The 18164-nt window shown below is 42.3% G+C and overlaps 1 protein-coding gene across 2 annotated transcripts in view; it reads left to right on the top strand.

The window, feature by feature from the left end:
• The window catches only part of DDR2 (discoidin domain receptor tyrosine kinase 2), a 135512-nt gene extending 119033 nt beyond the window's left edge, over positions 1 to 16479 (top strand). For both annotated transcript variants that reach the window (XM_066597068.1, XM_066597067.1), the window contains 4 exons: positions 289 to 480; positions 5012 to 5246; positions 9742 to 9891; positions 11421 to 16479. In XM_066597068.1, the coding sequence (XP_066453165.1) occupies positions 289 to 480; positions 5012 to 5246; positions 9742 to 9891; positions 11421 to 11561 (718 nt within the window). In that variant the 3' untranslated portion in view covers positions 11562 to 16479. The remainder of the gene's footprint in view (positions 1 to 288; positions 481 to 5011; positions 5247 to 9741; positions 9892 to 11420) is intronic.
• The last annotated feature ends 1685 nt before the right edge of the window (positions 16480 to 18164 follow it).

Here is an 18164-nt window from a genome sequence, read left to right as displayed (position 1 = left end):
ACATAGAAGAAAATGTCATGAATTCCTGGATGAGATGTATGTATGTCAATACAGTATAACTGTATGCAAACTTTTCAAGTCCCCAAGTTCTGAAGTTTGCTGCCCTGGCAACAGATTCAAGAGCAGTTATTATGTTAATGTGTGTATGCCATATGATTTGATGGTTTATGATGGTAGGTATATGATTTATATAAACTACACCTAGAAAACCACTTCTAGAAACAATTTGACAATGTATAAAATAAGGAAATCCTTGTCACATGTGTATTTTGTTTCACTGTGTTACAGAAATGATTTTCTAAAGGAGATCAAGATAATGTCAAGGTTAAAGGATCCTAATATTATTCGTCTACTGGCAGTGTGTATTGCAGAGGACCCATTGTGTATGATAACAGAGTATATGGAAAATGGTGATCTTAACCAGTTTCTTTCACGGCAACAAGCAGAAAATGAACCCTGTAGTGCTGCACTTAATATCACGTAAGTTTTTACAGCTGTTAAAAGTAACATCATGGTTCAGCTTTTTTAGAAAGGAAACTCTGTGAGCTAATATTTAAACAAAAACGGGTTGTCCTATTAATTGTCCAATTACATCTATTTGATTTAGGATTTTTTCTATTTCTTTCAGTATTTATACCCACAGTCCCTATGAGTTTTGGGACTGTCATACACTGCAAATTTGATATAAAGGTTGCATACAAATGTTTCCATTATAGCTCTTAATGTGTTTAGTTTCTAGTTTAAGTTTTGGCTGTTTTGTCTGCACTGAAATCAACAACTGTCTCAAATGAAGACACGTTCCTATCCAACTGAATGCAACTGAAAATGTACTACTTGTTTAGTACTTTGGAGTATTTGTTAGATTGAGTAAAGCCATTAAACCATTAAAGCAACCCTCCGATCCTCGACAAAACAAGTTGGCAACACCACTTCTCAGACTACCTGATGCACACTGTGTATCACACATGCTGCTTTGATTGGGCAGCTGCCCACAGGAACAGCACTGGTGTCTTAAACTATCAATGCACTACCAGTGCACATTCTGCATCAGGTTGTTAGAGAAGCGATCTTGATTTGTCTGGGACCATAGGATCACTTTAAAACAATGTTCCCTTATAATTGAGGATACAAATGTTTTGCTATATCACTATTAGAATTTTATATAGCTTAGTCATTACTAGAGATGTGTGAACTGTATCTCCATTTTTGGTATCTCTAAAGTCTGCTGTAAAGCATAGTTCTACAACAAAGGCAAGCTAGTAGCCCCCATAATCATATACGGACTAAAGAATAACAAAATCTACAATCAGAAAATATAAACAGATTGTACATCTACATCACAGAGGATGATGTTAAAGAGCCACTTCAAGTATTTTTTCCCTTCATTTTGTAACTAACCCTCCAGTATATAGAAGTCGGCTAGTGTCATCTTGTTTAGTTATTCCCTAGTAACATAGTATGTCCTGAATGAAGATAAGGTTCATCTAGTTCAGCCTGTTTAACTTCCTTGTTGATCCACAGGAAGTTTAAAAAAAACATTCCTTTCTATCTAAAACTCCTGGAGTATTTCTTGGGTGGGTCATGTGAACTTGGGTTTATATGCTCTTAAATTAGTTTTTTAGTCAGTCAGTCCTGTGTGATGGAACCTTCCACACAAACTTTTTAGAGGGAGTCACAGAAACTCCAATCGCAGTTACAGACCTGATGATTAGAGGCTCCTGCCACCAGTTATATTAACTCCCCAACAGTCAAATTAAAATTGGAAAAACCCTTTCCAAAATTTGACAGTTTTTTAATTGCAGATTTTTAATTTATTTCTCATGCAAATATGCTTGAAGCAGAACTCAGTAGCCTTAAGTGCATTTTTGACCCCCTAGTGACATAATAATATTAGCCTTATGAGTCAAAAAATCGTTTCCCCTTTTGTGTTCCAGCAGTCATAATTTTCTTTATTTCTTCGATAGTGTAGCTGTACGACACTTTGCATTTGCAGGAAGAGTTCTATTTTCTATGGGACATATAATGGACATATAATGTATTGAGTAACGTATTATTTATATTTTGCTGAGGAGTTACAAAAGAATTCTGTGGTTGGTGGTCTCTACCCTTCCCACTCTGTTCTACACACACAGACTGAAATGGCAACTCAAAATTCAGTACTCCCACCCCTACTTCAGATGGCTGTACTTCCGGTTCTGTAAAGGCTATTGACATGCTTCTGATGTCATCTTAAAGCTTTAAAATGACACCAAAAGCATGTTGGGAGCCCTGATAGAAATTGCTCCACAGCCATTTAAAATAGAACAAGCTCTGTTCATCCAAAACCTATGTCCTTTTCCTGCAGAATGAACAGGGCTCGTTGATGCTATTAATATTATATTGCACCTTGCAGTATTGAAGTTACAGGGTTTTTCTAATGAAAATTTCTATTGATCAGACAAGGGAACTACAAAGTCTTAAAGGTGTTCTCTGGAATAAAAAAAAAAACACCTAAGGGAATAGAATAACAAACTATGTTGTATGTACTCATGGTATTGGTGTAACTTGACGCCCACAGGACGTCCTGGTGGAGACAAGATTGACAGGGGGGTAACGCACCCTGTACCTGATTGGCTGGACAGATGGGTCACCTTCAGGTCCTGGCAGCCCACTACAGATTTTCTTTACAATCCTGAAACCCGGCCCCACTGGAGTCGCGCATTCCTATGTGCAAGGGAAGTGCAGACTGGGCTCGCCAGCAGGAAGGCCACAGCGCTGTGACCTGGCGTTACAGGCAGCCCTCCCCCACATGTCAGTTTCACCTTGTGTCGGTGTTACCGCAGGGCGCCCCACCCCCCCTTCCGATGTAAGTGTAGCCTCGCAGCTGTGTTAGCGGTGGCCCCCACCCCCTGCATGTCAGTTTCAGCTGGCCACCGGCAGCAGGGAGAAAACAGCACCGGGCACAGAGACAGCGTGTGAGCCGGCGTCCGCAGCCTGTAAGAGCAGAGCAAAGGGTGCATGAGGACAGCAGTGCATGTGGCAGCCAGAGGGCTGACAGTGTGGGAGCACTGGGCTGGGTAAGACACAGGAACCGCTTCCTCCCTGAAGCAGGGAGGCAACAGTGGCTGCGCTGTGACACACAGCTGGGTTACAGGGGTGGAGCAGAGCGGCGGATCACATACATTCCACGGTGCTTGTGCCCATCATCCATCCCAGGACCTTCCAGGACCTTGCCCTATTTCGCCAATCGGGAGCTAGGGGTGTGACAGGGGTGTTTCTCCTGTCAAACCCCTAGCTTTCAGTAGCGTCAAGATACACCAGTTCCTGTACTCATTAACTGGCAAATATTAGGCTGGGGGGGCAAGCAGACAGCACTAACCCACGAGTAATACTCCATCCTTAATCTGTTTACCTCTGCTAAAGACAGCACCAAAACCAAGCATAGTACATAAATACAGCAATAAATACAGAACTAACCTCAGTACATATATCCAGTACCAGAGCCAAGCACATCTCATAAATATAGCATCAGAGCCAAGCTCAAGCCATAAATACAGTACCAGAACCAAGATCATAATATAAATACAACACTAGAAACAGGCTGAGTATTACGTCCGCTGGGCGCACCAAAGCGCCAGGCCTCAGCACGGATGCAAGATGTTATTCCCACAAACACCATAAGCACACACACAATGCATACTGAACACTAAAGGTAGGATTGCGTACTGAACTCACAGGGAGATATAACATATCTCTACTCTAACGGGACAACCACTATGTGAAAACCTGCCTGCAAGCAGGGCAATCATCCCAATAAGGACGGCCCTGCGCTGGTAACTAGGGACCTACCTATCCCTGGATGGCAAATGATCCACAGCAGGACAGCACGCAGCTAACACCAACTCACAGAACAGGACTGTTCATACCTGATGTCTGGAAACCTCCACAGACACTGAACATGTCGCTGTTCACTCCAATACTCCAGGGACTTGCACGCAAGATAGAGCAGGACTGTTTATACACCTTGTTTGGCACCTGCACAGCCCCAATGAACACAAGACTTTTCACACACATGTCCGGCCACCAGCACAGACACACACCCCACATCATGCATAAACGCAAAACCCTAGGGTGACAGAGAAGCCTAACAAAGAAACCCTACTCAGAGCTCACATGCATACAGATAAACCATAGCTAGCGCAAGTGTTCTCAGGCCAAGCGGAAGAGTCAGACGCCATGCTAACATACAGGGAACAGTGTCAGGCATCACCCACCTAATACACACATAAGGCATCAGACGTCTTGAGACCATACCTGTCAAAGAGAAGGGAAGAGGGGGTCTGCATATGATGCAGACGGAGACTACATGTGTCCAGACCGTCCTCAGGGAAGCTGAGAGACACACTACAGTATAGACATACTATACTATAGTATAGCATAACATAGCTCAGAGTGGGATTAACATAGAATGCATAAACATGATAAAATGAGTAAGATGAGAAGTGGAGCTGGTATTTATGTGCAGCAGACCAGGTGGAATTGGCTAGCTGGAAAATACCACACCCAGACAGCTCAATTAACCCCCACCTGTGAAGGTGTTCTCATGGAAACCTGTAGAACCACAGGTCCCAGCCACACAACCTAACACTGAGTACGTAAATTCAGTACCAGAACGAACTTCAGTATAAAGATCAAATGCAAAGTCAGGTTAGCCCACTGTCATAAGTTTGTAACACGTAAAACTACACCTACAAGTATAACCTTAGCAAACAACAAAAGTAGCTAAAGTACTGATCAGATGCTGTTAGTAGCAGAATAAATAATGACACTCATTGACTCACAGATTATGTCATTTCTGACTGGAGACATTCACTTTTTTTTTCTCCATCCAATTCAGACTGTCATGAAACACCATATTCTTTTGGCTTCATAGCGGTTTAGAAAAAGAATCTGTTGAATATGATAATGTAAATACCCTGAATAACCGTGTTTTTCATATCACTAATTCAACCCACATTATATTGTTTACCAGTTACTCAGACCTCAGATATATGGCTGCACAGATCGCTTCTGGAATGAGATACCTCTCATCACTTAATTTTGTGCATCGAGACCTGGCAACAAGAAACTGCCTTGTTGGTAGAAATTACACTATCAAAATAGCTGATTTTGGCATGAGTCGGAATCTATACAGCGGTGATTACTACAGAATTCAGGGGCGGGCAGTGCTTCCTATTAGATGGATGTCTTGGGAAAGCATTTTAATGGTAAGTTAAACTATTTTCTTGTTTTGAATTTTAAAGCAGATTTTGCAGAGACAGATGAGGAGTCAAAACTCAATTTTAGCTCATTGGTCAAAGTGATTTTCTGAATCATACTGCAAATTAGCAGTGATAGTTTTAACTGAATAGCATTCCCATTATGTATTGTAATGGGTATTTATCAAAATACCTTCCTAAGGCCAAATTGACATGAGCGTATGCATATTTGCACGCGCATGACTGTAGCGTTTGCGAAAACAACAATGCTTTTTTGTGCAAGCATTAATGTATTTTACTGTACTGTTTGCACCCGCAAGGTATGTTCATTTGCACACAGCACACAGACACACAGATTCAAATTGTTAGTTAGTCTAACGAGTTCCTGATGTGTTCTTTTTCCAGCAGAATTTTGCAGCGCATCACACATCTTCCAGCATTTGCACACTTTGCATCAGATTTACATCCATTTCTCACGCATGTAAAAAAAATTGTATGTGGTTTCAATAGTAAAATGCTTGAAAAAGGCATGATACTTGCATGCAACTGAATGAAGAAAAAGAATGGAGAGCAGCACAACCTTTGCAAAATAGGAAGTGGATAAGCACTTGGTGCACAGTCGCAATGGATCTGGACTCGTAAATCCCCACCACAGCAGAATAAATTCAATTGAAGAATGGAATACTTGCATGCAAATCGCGATGCACTTTTTCATGCTTCCATAGAAAAGAATGAGTGTTTCTTGCAACAAAATCATAGAAAAATAAGACATGCTATGATTTTTCGATCTTGGACTATGGATGCGAAGGAAAATCACTCGTGTATTAACTTATAGATGAGCGAGCATACTCGGTAAGGCGATATACTCGAGAGAGCATCGCCTTTTTCGAGTACCTGCTGGCTCGTCCCTGAAGATTCGGGGAGGTGCGGGGGGCGGGAGCAGCGCTGGGCAGTGGGGGGGGAGAGTATGAGAGATCCCTTTCTCTCTCCCGATCCCCTCTGCAACCCCCCGCTCACCCCCGCGGCCCCCCCGAATCTTCAGGGACGAGCTAGCAGGTACTCAAAAAAGGCGATGCTCTCTCGAGTATATTGCCTTACCGAGTATGCTCGCTCATGTCTAGTATTAACCTATTTAAATCAATACATTCTTTTCCTGTGCCAGTTCTGTCCATCTCGCAATCAGACAGAGCTTGCGCATGAAAACCATCTGTGTAAAATCGCAGGTTTTTTTGAATGATACCTGTATTTTTGACATATTTCAGTCACAAATGTATTCTTTCTTTAGCATTTTTTTCTTATACAGACAGCTAGGGAAACCCGTTAAAAAAAAACGCCCCCAAAAAATATCCAGGGCAAAATGCAAAAATGCCATATACCCAAAGGTGCAGTAAAAGAGAGGGAAATACCATTAAAATTGCAATGTTTGTAAAATTGCAATAGTATTTTACTATTGACTTTTAGCATAAGGCCTTAGTCAGACGGGCGTTTTTTCGAACGATTTGCGCATGCGCATGCGTCCGGCGATTTTTTTTAAACCATTGCTTTGCAATGGTATCGGACACATGAGCGCTTTTTATGCGCTCGTCCGATAAATTATAGAACAGAAATCGCAGATCGCACCTTTCTGCGATCTGCGATTCCTGTTCTCTTCTCTATATGCGCTCAATGGGGCCGGCGGCAGCAGCGCCGACCCCATTGAGAACATATAGAAGACAAATCATTCTTCTCTGTAACAGCTGTGGCAGAGAAGAACGATGTTTGCCCATTGAATTCAATGGAGCCGGCAATACAGCCGGCTCCATTGAAAGCAATGGGCTGCCGGCGATCGCGGGATGAATTGTCGGGAAGGGCTTAAATATATAAGCCCTTCCCTGCAATTCATCCAGAAATGTGTAAAAATATATACTCACCTTGTCCCGGCAGACGGAGTTCAGCACGGCCGGCCTGCAGTGGGTGTGAGTGGGTGTGAGTGAGAGCTGCCCCTGATTGGCTCAGCACTGAGCCAATCAGGGGCAGCTCTCACTCACACCCATTTATTTAAGCCCTTCCCGACAATTCATCCCGCGATCGCCCGCAGCACATTGCTTTTAATGGAGCCGGCTCCATTGAATTCAATGCGCTGGACAGCTCCAGCCCGTTTCTATTGAAACGCGGCTAGGAGCAGTTTTTCGGCCCCGGTCACGCGATTTGTGGATGCGCATCCGCCATGCGATCCGCAAATCGCGGCAAAAAATGCCCGTGTGACTAAGGCCTAAATCTGTGTTTTTTAGTGGAAAAAAGGCCACTGCATCAAAGCATCAAAAAACTTGCTGTCTTTTCCAAAAAAAGACTTGTGTGTGAAACCAGCCTTAAGAGGGTTTCACACATAGTTTTTATAGAAAGAAAAAACTGCTCAGTTTTTATGAAAGTTTTTCATGCAGTTTTACAGCCAGAGGTAGATTTAGAAGAAATGGGAAATCTAAAGGAATGACTTTGTCTGCTTTCCCATTATCTTTAGTGAATCCAGTGCTGGTTCCATCCTGGTTTCCATCCTTCATGCAGAAAACCAAGATGGCACAATAGGGGTGAATGTGAGGCTGAGTCTGCATCAGGTAGTCAAGAAGCGGTGTCCAGGACTCGAGGGTTGCTTTAAAACCAGATAGAAAAGCACCGTCCTGCAAACCCAGCATGTGATAAAGTTGTCTTTGATATGTCCTTTTTGGGGGAGGGACAAATCTTCCTATATAATTTGAGAGCCTAGTATAACCCTTGACTGCTAGTGTTGCATCATAGAATAACTTAGGAGACCTAGTATTGCAACGGAAGCTTCTGGGCGGTCCACAGCTGGCAGCCATGGAGTGTAGTTGAGGGAGAAGTGCCAAACTGAAATTTTGCACTTGGGCCCATAAGTCTTTAGCTATGCCCCTGGGCTGATACTTCCTATCATGTGGCATCAATAGACAAGTTCTCAGCAACACAAACCTTACAAACTCAAACGAGTGAGGCAATTCCTGCAGAGCCCTGGGTCCTATTGACCAATAGTCCCAAATCCATCCAAAATATAGAGAAAAGGGCAGCAGTCAGTAGGTGCAAGATTCTAATCCAACATCCTTATTCTTCTGCAACAAATAGAATGCACAATGTTTCGACCCAATAAGGGTATTTGTCAAGCTTAAAAAAATACCCTCATGTGGTGATTAGAGATGAGCGAACGTACTCGTAATGAGTACTTACGCACCCGAGTACCGCCATTTTCGAGTACTTCAGTACTCGCGCGTAAAGATTCGGGGGGCGGGGAGAGGCGCGGCGGTGCGGGGGGTAGCAGCGGGGAACAGGGGGGAGCCCTCTCTCTCTCCCTCTCCCCCCACTCCCCGCCGCAACCCCCCGCGCCGCCACGACGCCCCCCGAATTTTTTCGCCCGAGTACGGAGGTACTCGAAAATCGCGGTACTCGGGCGAAAAAGGGGTGGGGCCGAGCACGTTCGCTCATCTCTAGTGGTGATGACTTCTCACCAAACATCTCATTATCATTACAGTCATGATTTCACTGATAGGTATTACCTACATATACTGTAGATCACAGATGATGACACTATTCACAATAGGCGCTAGATACAGTTCACCCCCTCTCACTCCCTGCACAGCGACCTCCTTACAGGTCACACAACACTCCCAAAGAAAGCTAATGAGTCATCTTCAAACTACTGTTTCCATATGTTCATGAGATTGTTGTAAAGCCAAGATGGTGGCCTCCGAAATCCTGTTCAGAAAATACAATTTTACAATCAGAAAATTAAAAACAGATTAGAGAAAAAAGAATGTTCAGTATATGGTTTTAATTAATAATAAAAAACACAAGCGATACATTCCCTTTATTACTAGCTTGCCTGGTGGTCTACAATAGTAAAGAAATTTAACCCTTTCCAATCCACTGTCTGACGTCTGAAGACATTCTGATTAAAGGTTGTACAGCTTCGATGTCGGAAGACGTCCGTCAGGGTATTCTTACTGTATATTACTGGCTGCTCTGCTGTCGGGAGTGTCTTCAGCATGTCCCATACCGCAGTACTGGCTCTAGCCAGCAGATGGCACCATTGTATAATGGCAGAAAGAGAAAGCCCCTAGGAAACCCTGAATCTAAAATTGGATTGCAAAGAGTTAAAGAATTTCACTTTTGTAACAGTTTTCACTTCTTTCCAGAATCATTTGCTTCTGTGGGAACAATCAGTGTTGTATAAGCAAAAAGTGGAATAACCCGACTTCCCGACTATCAGCCATTTTGTGCTTCCGCCATACTAGTCATTAAGCAAAGCTATGTGAGTCAGCGTGGGCACCCTCCTCTGGCCCATAAGTTAAAAGGTCAGCGCCCAAAGCAGATACTCCACACGTACCCCCAGAAACAACCTTAGTTGCTAGCATATATTTAAGTGATACGTTCATTAATGGGCAGGCATATCTAATAATGTGGCAGCTGGCCTTACACATATATTTAGAATTTTTGATCATCAATGTTTATAATTCTACAGGGCAAATTCACAACTGCCAGTGATGTGTGGGCATTCGCAGTGACCTTATGGGAGATGCTGACTTTCTGTCAAGAACAACCATATAGTGAGATGTCTGATGAGCAAGTGATTGAGAACACTGGAGAGTTTTTTCGTGATCAAGGGAAACAGGTACATATCGCTAAACTTGTGTACTTTTTCAGCTCAATATGCTTATATGTAGCAATTACATAAAGTATACATTGCAAGTAGATGTGTTTCTTGAGATTATTAAAATGGCTTTCTGTGGTTATAAAAAAAATATAGGGAGGTAATGGGTTAAAATAAGGAAATAAGTCACACTTCCTTTTTTTTAACCCTTTTAGTGTTCAGCCATACATGTTTTTAATATAGTCACTAAGGGGCTATTAAAACTGTAAAAACACAGCAGCCTAGTCCAAAGTCGTCATTGGGAAAGAGCTGGAGCTCAGCTATCTACTGTCAGCCGGACTTCTGCTTTAATGGCCAAGTGCAGAAAAACCTCTGATCCTTACCATTTAACCCCTCACACTCTGCAATCAATAGCAATCGTAAGCAGTTGACAAGGGAAGGGGGTTTTCCTTTCACCTATTGCCATCCTGCAATGCTATCAGTGGCGACAATGGGTTGACATGGCAACCTGAGGCCTGATCAAGGACTCTGGGTCCGTCGTGCAAGTGACCTTACTGCACACTGCCTCTGAGAGGGATTCATAGGAGAGCAGGCAAAAGTATATTACATAGCACTACATAAGTAGTGCAATGTAATATACTACTGATGAATCAATTGCGTTTTCAAGTCCTCATGAGAGGCAAAAAAAGTGAAAAATGAAAAAAGGTAAAGTTTAAATGTAACTGTGCTTTTTTAAAAGTTTTGACATGTCAGAGAGGCATGCGAAAAGTTTTGCACAGCGGGAGTCTGGTTCCCAAGATCCCTGAATAGAAAGGGCTGCAGCGCTCACACAACTGCTGTGCCCCTTCTCCTGTGTTCGCTGACTGATAGCTCCACTAGACAGCTGAAGATAGACACAGACATCTTCAGTTCAAGTTGTTGGTCGTTTCTTTAATTTTTCTCAAAAAACCTTAAAATGCAAAATATCAAAGTGTTTGCAAGATGATCATCCTCCCAGGGCAAGAGACAGTTCTTACAGTTTTTTTTAAGTTTCACGTTTTTTAAAGGTTTTATATCTCTTTGTTCTTAGACTATATATATATATATATATATATATATATATATATATATATATATATATATATATATATATATATACAGATAGGTAGGATTCCCTGCAGATTTTAAAGATGCCCCTAAAAACTAATCAATAGACTTCTTTCAGACTTTTAAAATCCCCAAGGTAGAAGAGCTGCAGTTGATTTGAGCTATTTGTTTGTTTTCTTTCTGTTTTATTTGTAAATTAAGTTAATAAATAGTTATTTTGTAAACCATCGCTCTGGTCTGTGAACCCCCCTTGGATAGACTTGGAGGATCCTATTGGATATTGATATTCTATGTCACTTCTCCATTTTAGGGGGGGGGGGGTCTTCATGGAGAGGTAGGTAAGTGAACATAACCCCGATATTATTTATCTATGTTCACCCCCATAAAGGAGTGCAAGATCTCCTTTTTATTGTATTTTTGCCTGTTTAAGGATACATACATATTTTATTTCTCTATCTTAATAGGTATACCTTCCTCAGCCAGAGATTTGTCCTGACAAGGTTTATAAGCTTATGTTGAGTTGTTGGCGAAGAGAAACCAGAGTCCGGCCAAGCTTTCAAGAAATTTACCAACTTTTGCAGCCAGACCCCAATCTAGAGAACTGATTGTTATAGTCATGAAAGTGAATATCCAGGAGGTGTAAGAGAAATGTGCCCCAGACCCCACCACATCTACAGATCACCAAAAATCTTGAATTCTCAGCAGTTATTTCTTGCGGACTTTCAGCTGAACACATATCCTCCTGACGCCTGGAAAGTGATCAATTGTGAATGGTCTGTTTACATATGAAGGCCAGCTTCACATAAGCGTATTACAAGAGAATTTATGCACCTGTAATGTGGTTGAATGTCCTGGCCCGACCGTGGATCTACTGACCCGAACTCTGAGCATCAGATTCCTATGGTGCTCAGTTTGGGTCAGGAGAACTGCGGTCAGCCAGGACACTAATCCGTATTATACTGGCCTTAAAATGATTCCTTGTGTATTTACACATTTGATAACTAACAAACTTTTTCTTAATTTTCAGAAATATTGAGAAAAACAAAATGTGTTTTTCTCGATCTGCATTCAGTGGCTTGGGATAGTTTGTATTGGTAGGCATGGGACCTGTCAACTATGGGTTTCCACACCAATAAACAAAGGGTGGAATGAGAGTCTGTCAACAGTATCTTCACATGTTTGCTAGTACCGCCATATCACTTCTGCTGCAATGGTTTGAGCTGCAGCTTTAGATACATGGCAATAAACGTACACCTATAAGACTGAGGTCACACTTTTTTTTTTTTTTTTAACCGAAAACACCAGATCTCTAATGGTTTGATGCTGGTGTTTTTTGTTACTTTTTCGTGGGGAAAAAATGCTGTGTCCACAATTTAGCTGTAAGTCAGTAGGAAATGATGAAAAATGCAACAAGCAGTGGAGGATATTTACGTAAACCGCCATTTCATAAGTAAAGTATGCAAGAGTGTCAGTGTGACAAATATATTAAGAGGTGCAAGACTGAAACCTACGCAAGCTATAAGATGATATACATTTCAGCTATAATTTGTCAGTTGCTGACATTACAGTAAATCTGATGGGCTGAGTGCATTCTAGACCCCTCATAATTCTAGACCTTTCCCACTTAATAAAAAAAAGTGGTAGGACCCAGCGTAAACCCTCAAAAAGTCAAAATTTTGGCTCTTATGACAAAGTTAGGACTTTTTGGGGGCAAAATTCTGACATAATGGTTTGATAGATATGCCCCATTGCATTTTTTGTAGTGACAGTTTTTTGGACACAATGCCAATCTGAGTGGCCCCAATCTTCCGGACACAGAAATATCTTCGCGTGGTTGCTCACATGTAGTTTGCATGTCAGGGTGAAGAGTACTAAGGGTGCACTGTGTAGCCATATCTGGGTCGCCTATATATTAGGACAAGTACCAAGGGTCCACTGTGTAGCCATGTCATAGTCCCTATATATTAGGACAAGTACTAAGGGTGCACTGTGTAGCCATGTCTGGTCCCCTATATATTAGGACAAGTACTAAGGGTGCACTGTGTAGCCATGTCTGGTCCCCTATATATTAGGACAAGTACTAAGGGTGCACTGTGCAGCCATGTCTGGATCCACTATATATTAGGACAAGTACTAAGGGTGCACTGTGTAGTCATGTCTGGGTCGCCTATATATTAGGACAAGTACCAAGGGTGCACTGTGTAGCCATGTCATAGTCCCTATATATTAGGACAAGTACCAAGGGTGCACTGCGTAGCCATGTCATAGTCCCTATATATTAGGACAAGTACCAAGGGTGCACTGCGTAGCTATGTCATAGTCCCTATATATTAGGACAAGTACCAAGGGTGCACTGTGTAGCCATGTCATAGTCCCTATATATTAGGACAAGTACTAAGGGTGCACTGTGCAGCCATGTCTGGTCCCCTATATATTAGGACAAGTACTAAGGGTACACTGTGTAGCCATGTCTGGGTCCACTATATATTAGAACAAGTACTTTGGGTGCATTGTCTATCAATGTCTGGGTCACCTATACATTAGGAGAATAAGGTATCTTGACCTGTTTGGCACCCCAGAAATGAGTATATGAGTCACAGGCATCGTATATACATGCAGCTCTCTCGATTGTAGTTTATAGGACGTATGAAATACCATGCTGTTACCTGGACATTCCTTATCTACAATAGAGAGAGCCACATGCATTGTCTCCTCTCTGTAGTGCTAACTGGGTAAAGTGACCCCTCCATTCCCCCAATAGGCGGGATTCCTGGAAGTGGAACTTACTTTGATTTATTATGGCATATATGTAGGATATACCATAAATGTCTCAGGTTGGAACACCCTTGCGGTCCATGGAAGTGGTTTACTAAGACAATGTGAAATGCAAAGATAGAAGAAAAAAGTGAGGGTGGAGCAAAACCTGATGGGGGTGATACGACAAAAAGAATATGGGATTGTGGAGGTTCGATAGGTGTTTGAAATAGTAGAGGTGCTGTCTGCCAGATGACGCTCCCCGTAGATGGGACTGGTGAATAGGCGCAACACTCTAAATATGATGAAAGTTGGAGATCATAGATAGTGTAGTATGAAAATCTTTTATTGAATAACGTGCAAAGCCAGCATATGAAAACTCATTTTGGGGTCACACCCCTTCTTCAGTTCGGCTGGTTAAAACATACAAACAATTGGTGATCCAGGGATGACAAAGTCCCAAGTGTTAAAGGGAATCCCCAAAATCCCGTATGAAGCAGGGTAACCGGGACTGGAGAAGTGCTACAGTGCAGGAAGCTCAGAGGGTTAAATATCTGCCATTGATCCAGCTGTCATCTCCCTCATTCTCCTTCATTATAACTGTGTGACAGGAGCCTCTAATCATCAGCAGTAACTGGGCGACTAGTTACATAATGAATGAAAAAAATGTGACCGCAGTGGCCCTCAAATCAACAACTACTAATGACAGGAACAGTGAGCATCGCAGACTAGAACATTGTGATACTTAGTCCTTATCACTAGTGATAAAGTCCATGACACATTTATAAATAATATTCAATTTAAAGGGCTTGTCCAAGTTAAGGGAAACCCCTGTTCCCGGGTGCGCATTGCATTAAAATAACAAATCAGGGGTTTGTCACCTCTCTCTGTTTGTCCCCCGCTGCTGGCTCCAGTCTCCATTGTCTTTGTTTATAGGCTGCTTTGACATTCTCTAAACCTGGTGCAGCAGCCAATGACAGTGCTCAACCATGATCACTGAGCACTGTCATTGGCTACTGCAGCTTTTTTGTAGATGGGCTCAGGCTGACTGCAGCCTGCAAATTGATGTCACATGAAGACTGGAGCCACCAGCAGGGGACGAGTGGGGGAGTGGGAAGAGGTGAGTCACCGCTAATTTGTTATTTTAACACATGGGGGTCCCAGTGACAGGGGTTTTGTTTACTCAAACAACCCCTTTTCCCTTCATCTGTGTCCTGAACCCAATATTCCTGAACTAGAAAAGCCAAAGAGACTACTCCTCACAATTTCAGAAGCATTGGGGGGTATCTGATTAACAGGACTCTGTGCAGCCTGACATGAATGTCCAATGCAGATCCAACATAAAATTCTGGATTAAATAGCATGCAACAAGGTAGAAGCAAAACCGACTCCAAAATAGTCAAGGGAGGCAGCCTATCATCATCTGGGTCTGCCATATGCTGGATCTGGGACTTCCAGTGTTTCTGTTGTTTGGCTCCTAGGACAGTGCCGAACAACAGAAAAAGTTAACGCTGGTGTAAGCCCAGCCTAATAAGTATTGCAGTTTATCCCTTGTATCTATTTCACATCTACAAAAGCAAAGCATTTTGGATATGTTGAGAATCAAACATGCCACCTCTTTTAGTAAGAGTGCCTAAATGTAAGCCTTTTTATAGTAATTTAGGTGATTCATTTTCATGGCATGAACAATACAGAGAAATTGTGAATATTGTTACAGAATTATAAAAAAATATTGTTATATAACATTGTAATATTATCTGAAACCCCCAAAACTATAATCAAATTACTAAAATGCAGGATCACCAGTATACCGAACCAAGTTCTTCTGTACTATTCACTGCGCCACCAATACATTTGTATGTAGACGAAAATTAACTTTTAGGGGTTTTTCCGATTTATATGATTATGAATGACAGTGGGATGGATGTTGTAAAAAAAAAACAAAAAGAAGAAGGAATACTCGCTTCCAAATCAACTGCTGCTCCCTAGTCCTCTTAGCTGGTCCTTGTTTACATTGGCTGCAGCAGTTAATATAAATGTGAGTGGTACAGCCAATGGTGGACCAGACTGGAACATCATCAGTGTCATCCCGTATACATGGATGCTCCTAGCGCTATGTATGGGATCTCATAGGGCGAGGAGCTAGCAGTGATGTCACAAGTCATGTGTCTCACTGCCAGAACAAAGAAGAGGACCGTTGTGGGACAGGTAAGGATATGGTTGGTGCCCTTTGGGCAGCATTGGGGGCATTGGAATTAGAAAACTATAACGTGTAGAGTCCCTTTTTGAGGAGAAATGTTCGGAAAGCTACCCACAGCAGTATAATAAATCATATAGGCATTTGTTACTATAGTCTAATCACATCTACCCAGTGTTATTCATTTTAGTTTTTTCATATTCATCATATTTCCTCTGTTAATTTTAGAATAAGCAGACAAAAATCAGAGGTCGGTATAAGTGAAGAGTTTGGGAGATGTAAATATAATGAATGTGTCAACGAGAACCTTCTGTTTTGCTTGTTAACATTGTAAAGGTTTTGCTGTGTTACAAGTTGATAAGATATGTACTATACATTGAAGTGTGCATAATGATGTATAAATACTGCACATTGTTTTAGCTATTTTTGTTGTAGATTTGACTATGCTAAGTTAGTTGTAATGTTAGCTTAAACAGAATTGTACAGAAAAAAATAGCATAAAAATAGTAATTTTAAATAAACATGAACTTGTGAGTTGTAATTGTTCCTTAATAAAAAAAATAAACTGCTACAGAGGTTGAAAACTAATTAGCAATTTTTGTCGGCTCTGGCTCAGAACTATATGTACTCCAAATACTTGTGTCCCCAGAAGTCATTGAGGTAAAGGACAACTAGCAGTCCCTGTGTCAGGATTCGAACCTGCAACCTCCTGCACCCTGAACGGCAGCCCTTCCCCTGATTCCTAGTCTTGTGTTCCTTGTTCCTTGCCTCCTGTTCTATCTCCCTGTGTAGTCCACCCCGTGTCTTGTACCCTCCTCAATTAGTCGCCTATATACACCTGACCCCACCACTCCATTCTTGAGTGTTTATTGTGCCTTGTGCCTCTAACCAAGCTATCCTCTCACATACCTACTCCTCTACAGACTGATCATCTATCTCGTGTACCAGACGCCGCCTTTTCCTCCTGACTTCGCTACTGTTTAAACCCTTTGTACTGCACCAACATCTTGTGTACCATGTCTTTCTGGCACTCAAGTTCGACATATCGCAAATAAGGGTTGACGGTTTACTGGGAGGGACTGGTTAGGATCTAGCAGTCATAGTACGCAAGGACCTCCGAGGTAGTTTTTTTCTGAAATACTACCTGTACCACATGGCACACCAAAAAGGCAGAGAGGGATTAGTGAGGCAAACAAGTGGCTCAAGAGCTGGTGTAGGAAGAAGGGATTTGGGTTTGTGGAGAACTGGGACAACTTTACTGTTGGTTACAGGTTCTACTATAGGGTTGGTGTAACGTAGTATTTGTAGATCCACTCTGTTGTCCTGCCGAGTGAAACCACCCAGCAGGATAGACAGCTGACACCGAGGTGAAGACTGAGCAAATGTGGGGACTCAGTTCAAGGAACAAGGATGGGCCTTACCCTGAACTCAGATGAACTGGATATCCCTATCCTGGAGATACTCCTGGTGGGGGAGAGATCTAGCCTGCCTTTCCTAACCCTGACTTCTAGTCCTCCTTGAACTTGCAGGGTTACAGTTTGTTCAGAACGGATCATACAAAAAAAAGTGCTAGGGGTGCTGCAATATTATATGTTATAATCATTAATAACTCCAAAAGGGTCGGTGATCCAGGGATTATTCCGATTGCCAGATTAGAGTCAGGAAGGAATTTTTATTCCCTTAAATGAAGAAAATTGGTTTCTACTTCAATGCAGATTTGACTATAATGGGTTCCATTCAATTTTCATCCTGCATTTTGGGGGCATTTACAGATTGAAACATAACAAAACAGCTTTTAACACAATTTGTGAAAATCAAAATACATGTTCACTGCTTGTAGTAATATGATATATACTGTGTATGGCTAACCGCGGTACAACACTGCCATTGATTTCAATGGGGCCTTGCAGACCAGCGCTCGAATGCGGCGATTTTCGAGCAATGTCTGCTCTATTTTCACACTTTTTAATGCACCTGCCATTTTGGACTTAAAGGAGATGTCCCGCGCCGAAACGGGTTTTTTTTTTTTTAAACCCCCCCCCCCGTTCGGCGCGAGACAACCCCGATGCAGGGGTTAAAAAACCCACCCGCACAGCGCTTACCTGAATCCCGGCGGTCCGGCGTCTTCATACTCACCTGCTGAAGATGGCCGCCGGGATCCTCTTTCTTCGTGGACCGCAGCTCTTCTGTGCGGTCCACTGCCGATTCCAGCCTCCTGATTGGCTGGAATCGGCACGTGACGGGGCGGAGCTACACG

This window comes from Eleutherodactylus coqui, chromosome 3 (genome assembly GCF_035609145.1).
Source record: "Eleutherodactylus coqui strain aEleCoq1 chromosome 3, aEleCoq1.hap1, whole genome shotgun sequence".
Classification (NCBI taxonomy): domain Eukaryota; kingdom Metazoa; phylum Chordata; class Amphibia; order Anura; family Eleutherodactylidae; genus Eleutherodactylus; species Eleutherodactylus coqui.
This window is presented reverse-complemented; position numbering and strand designations above follow the sequence as displayed.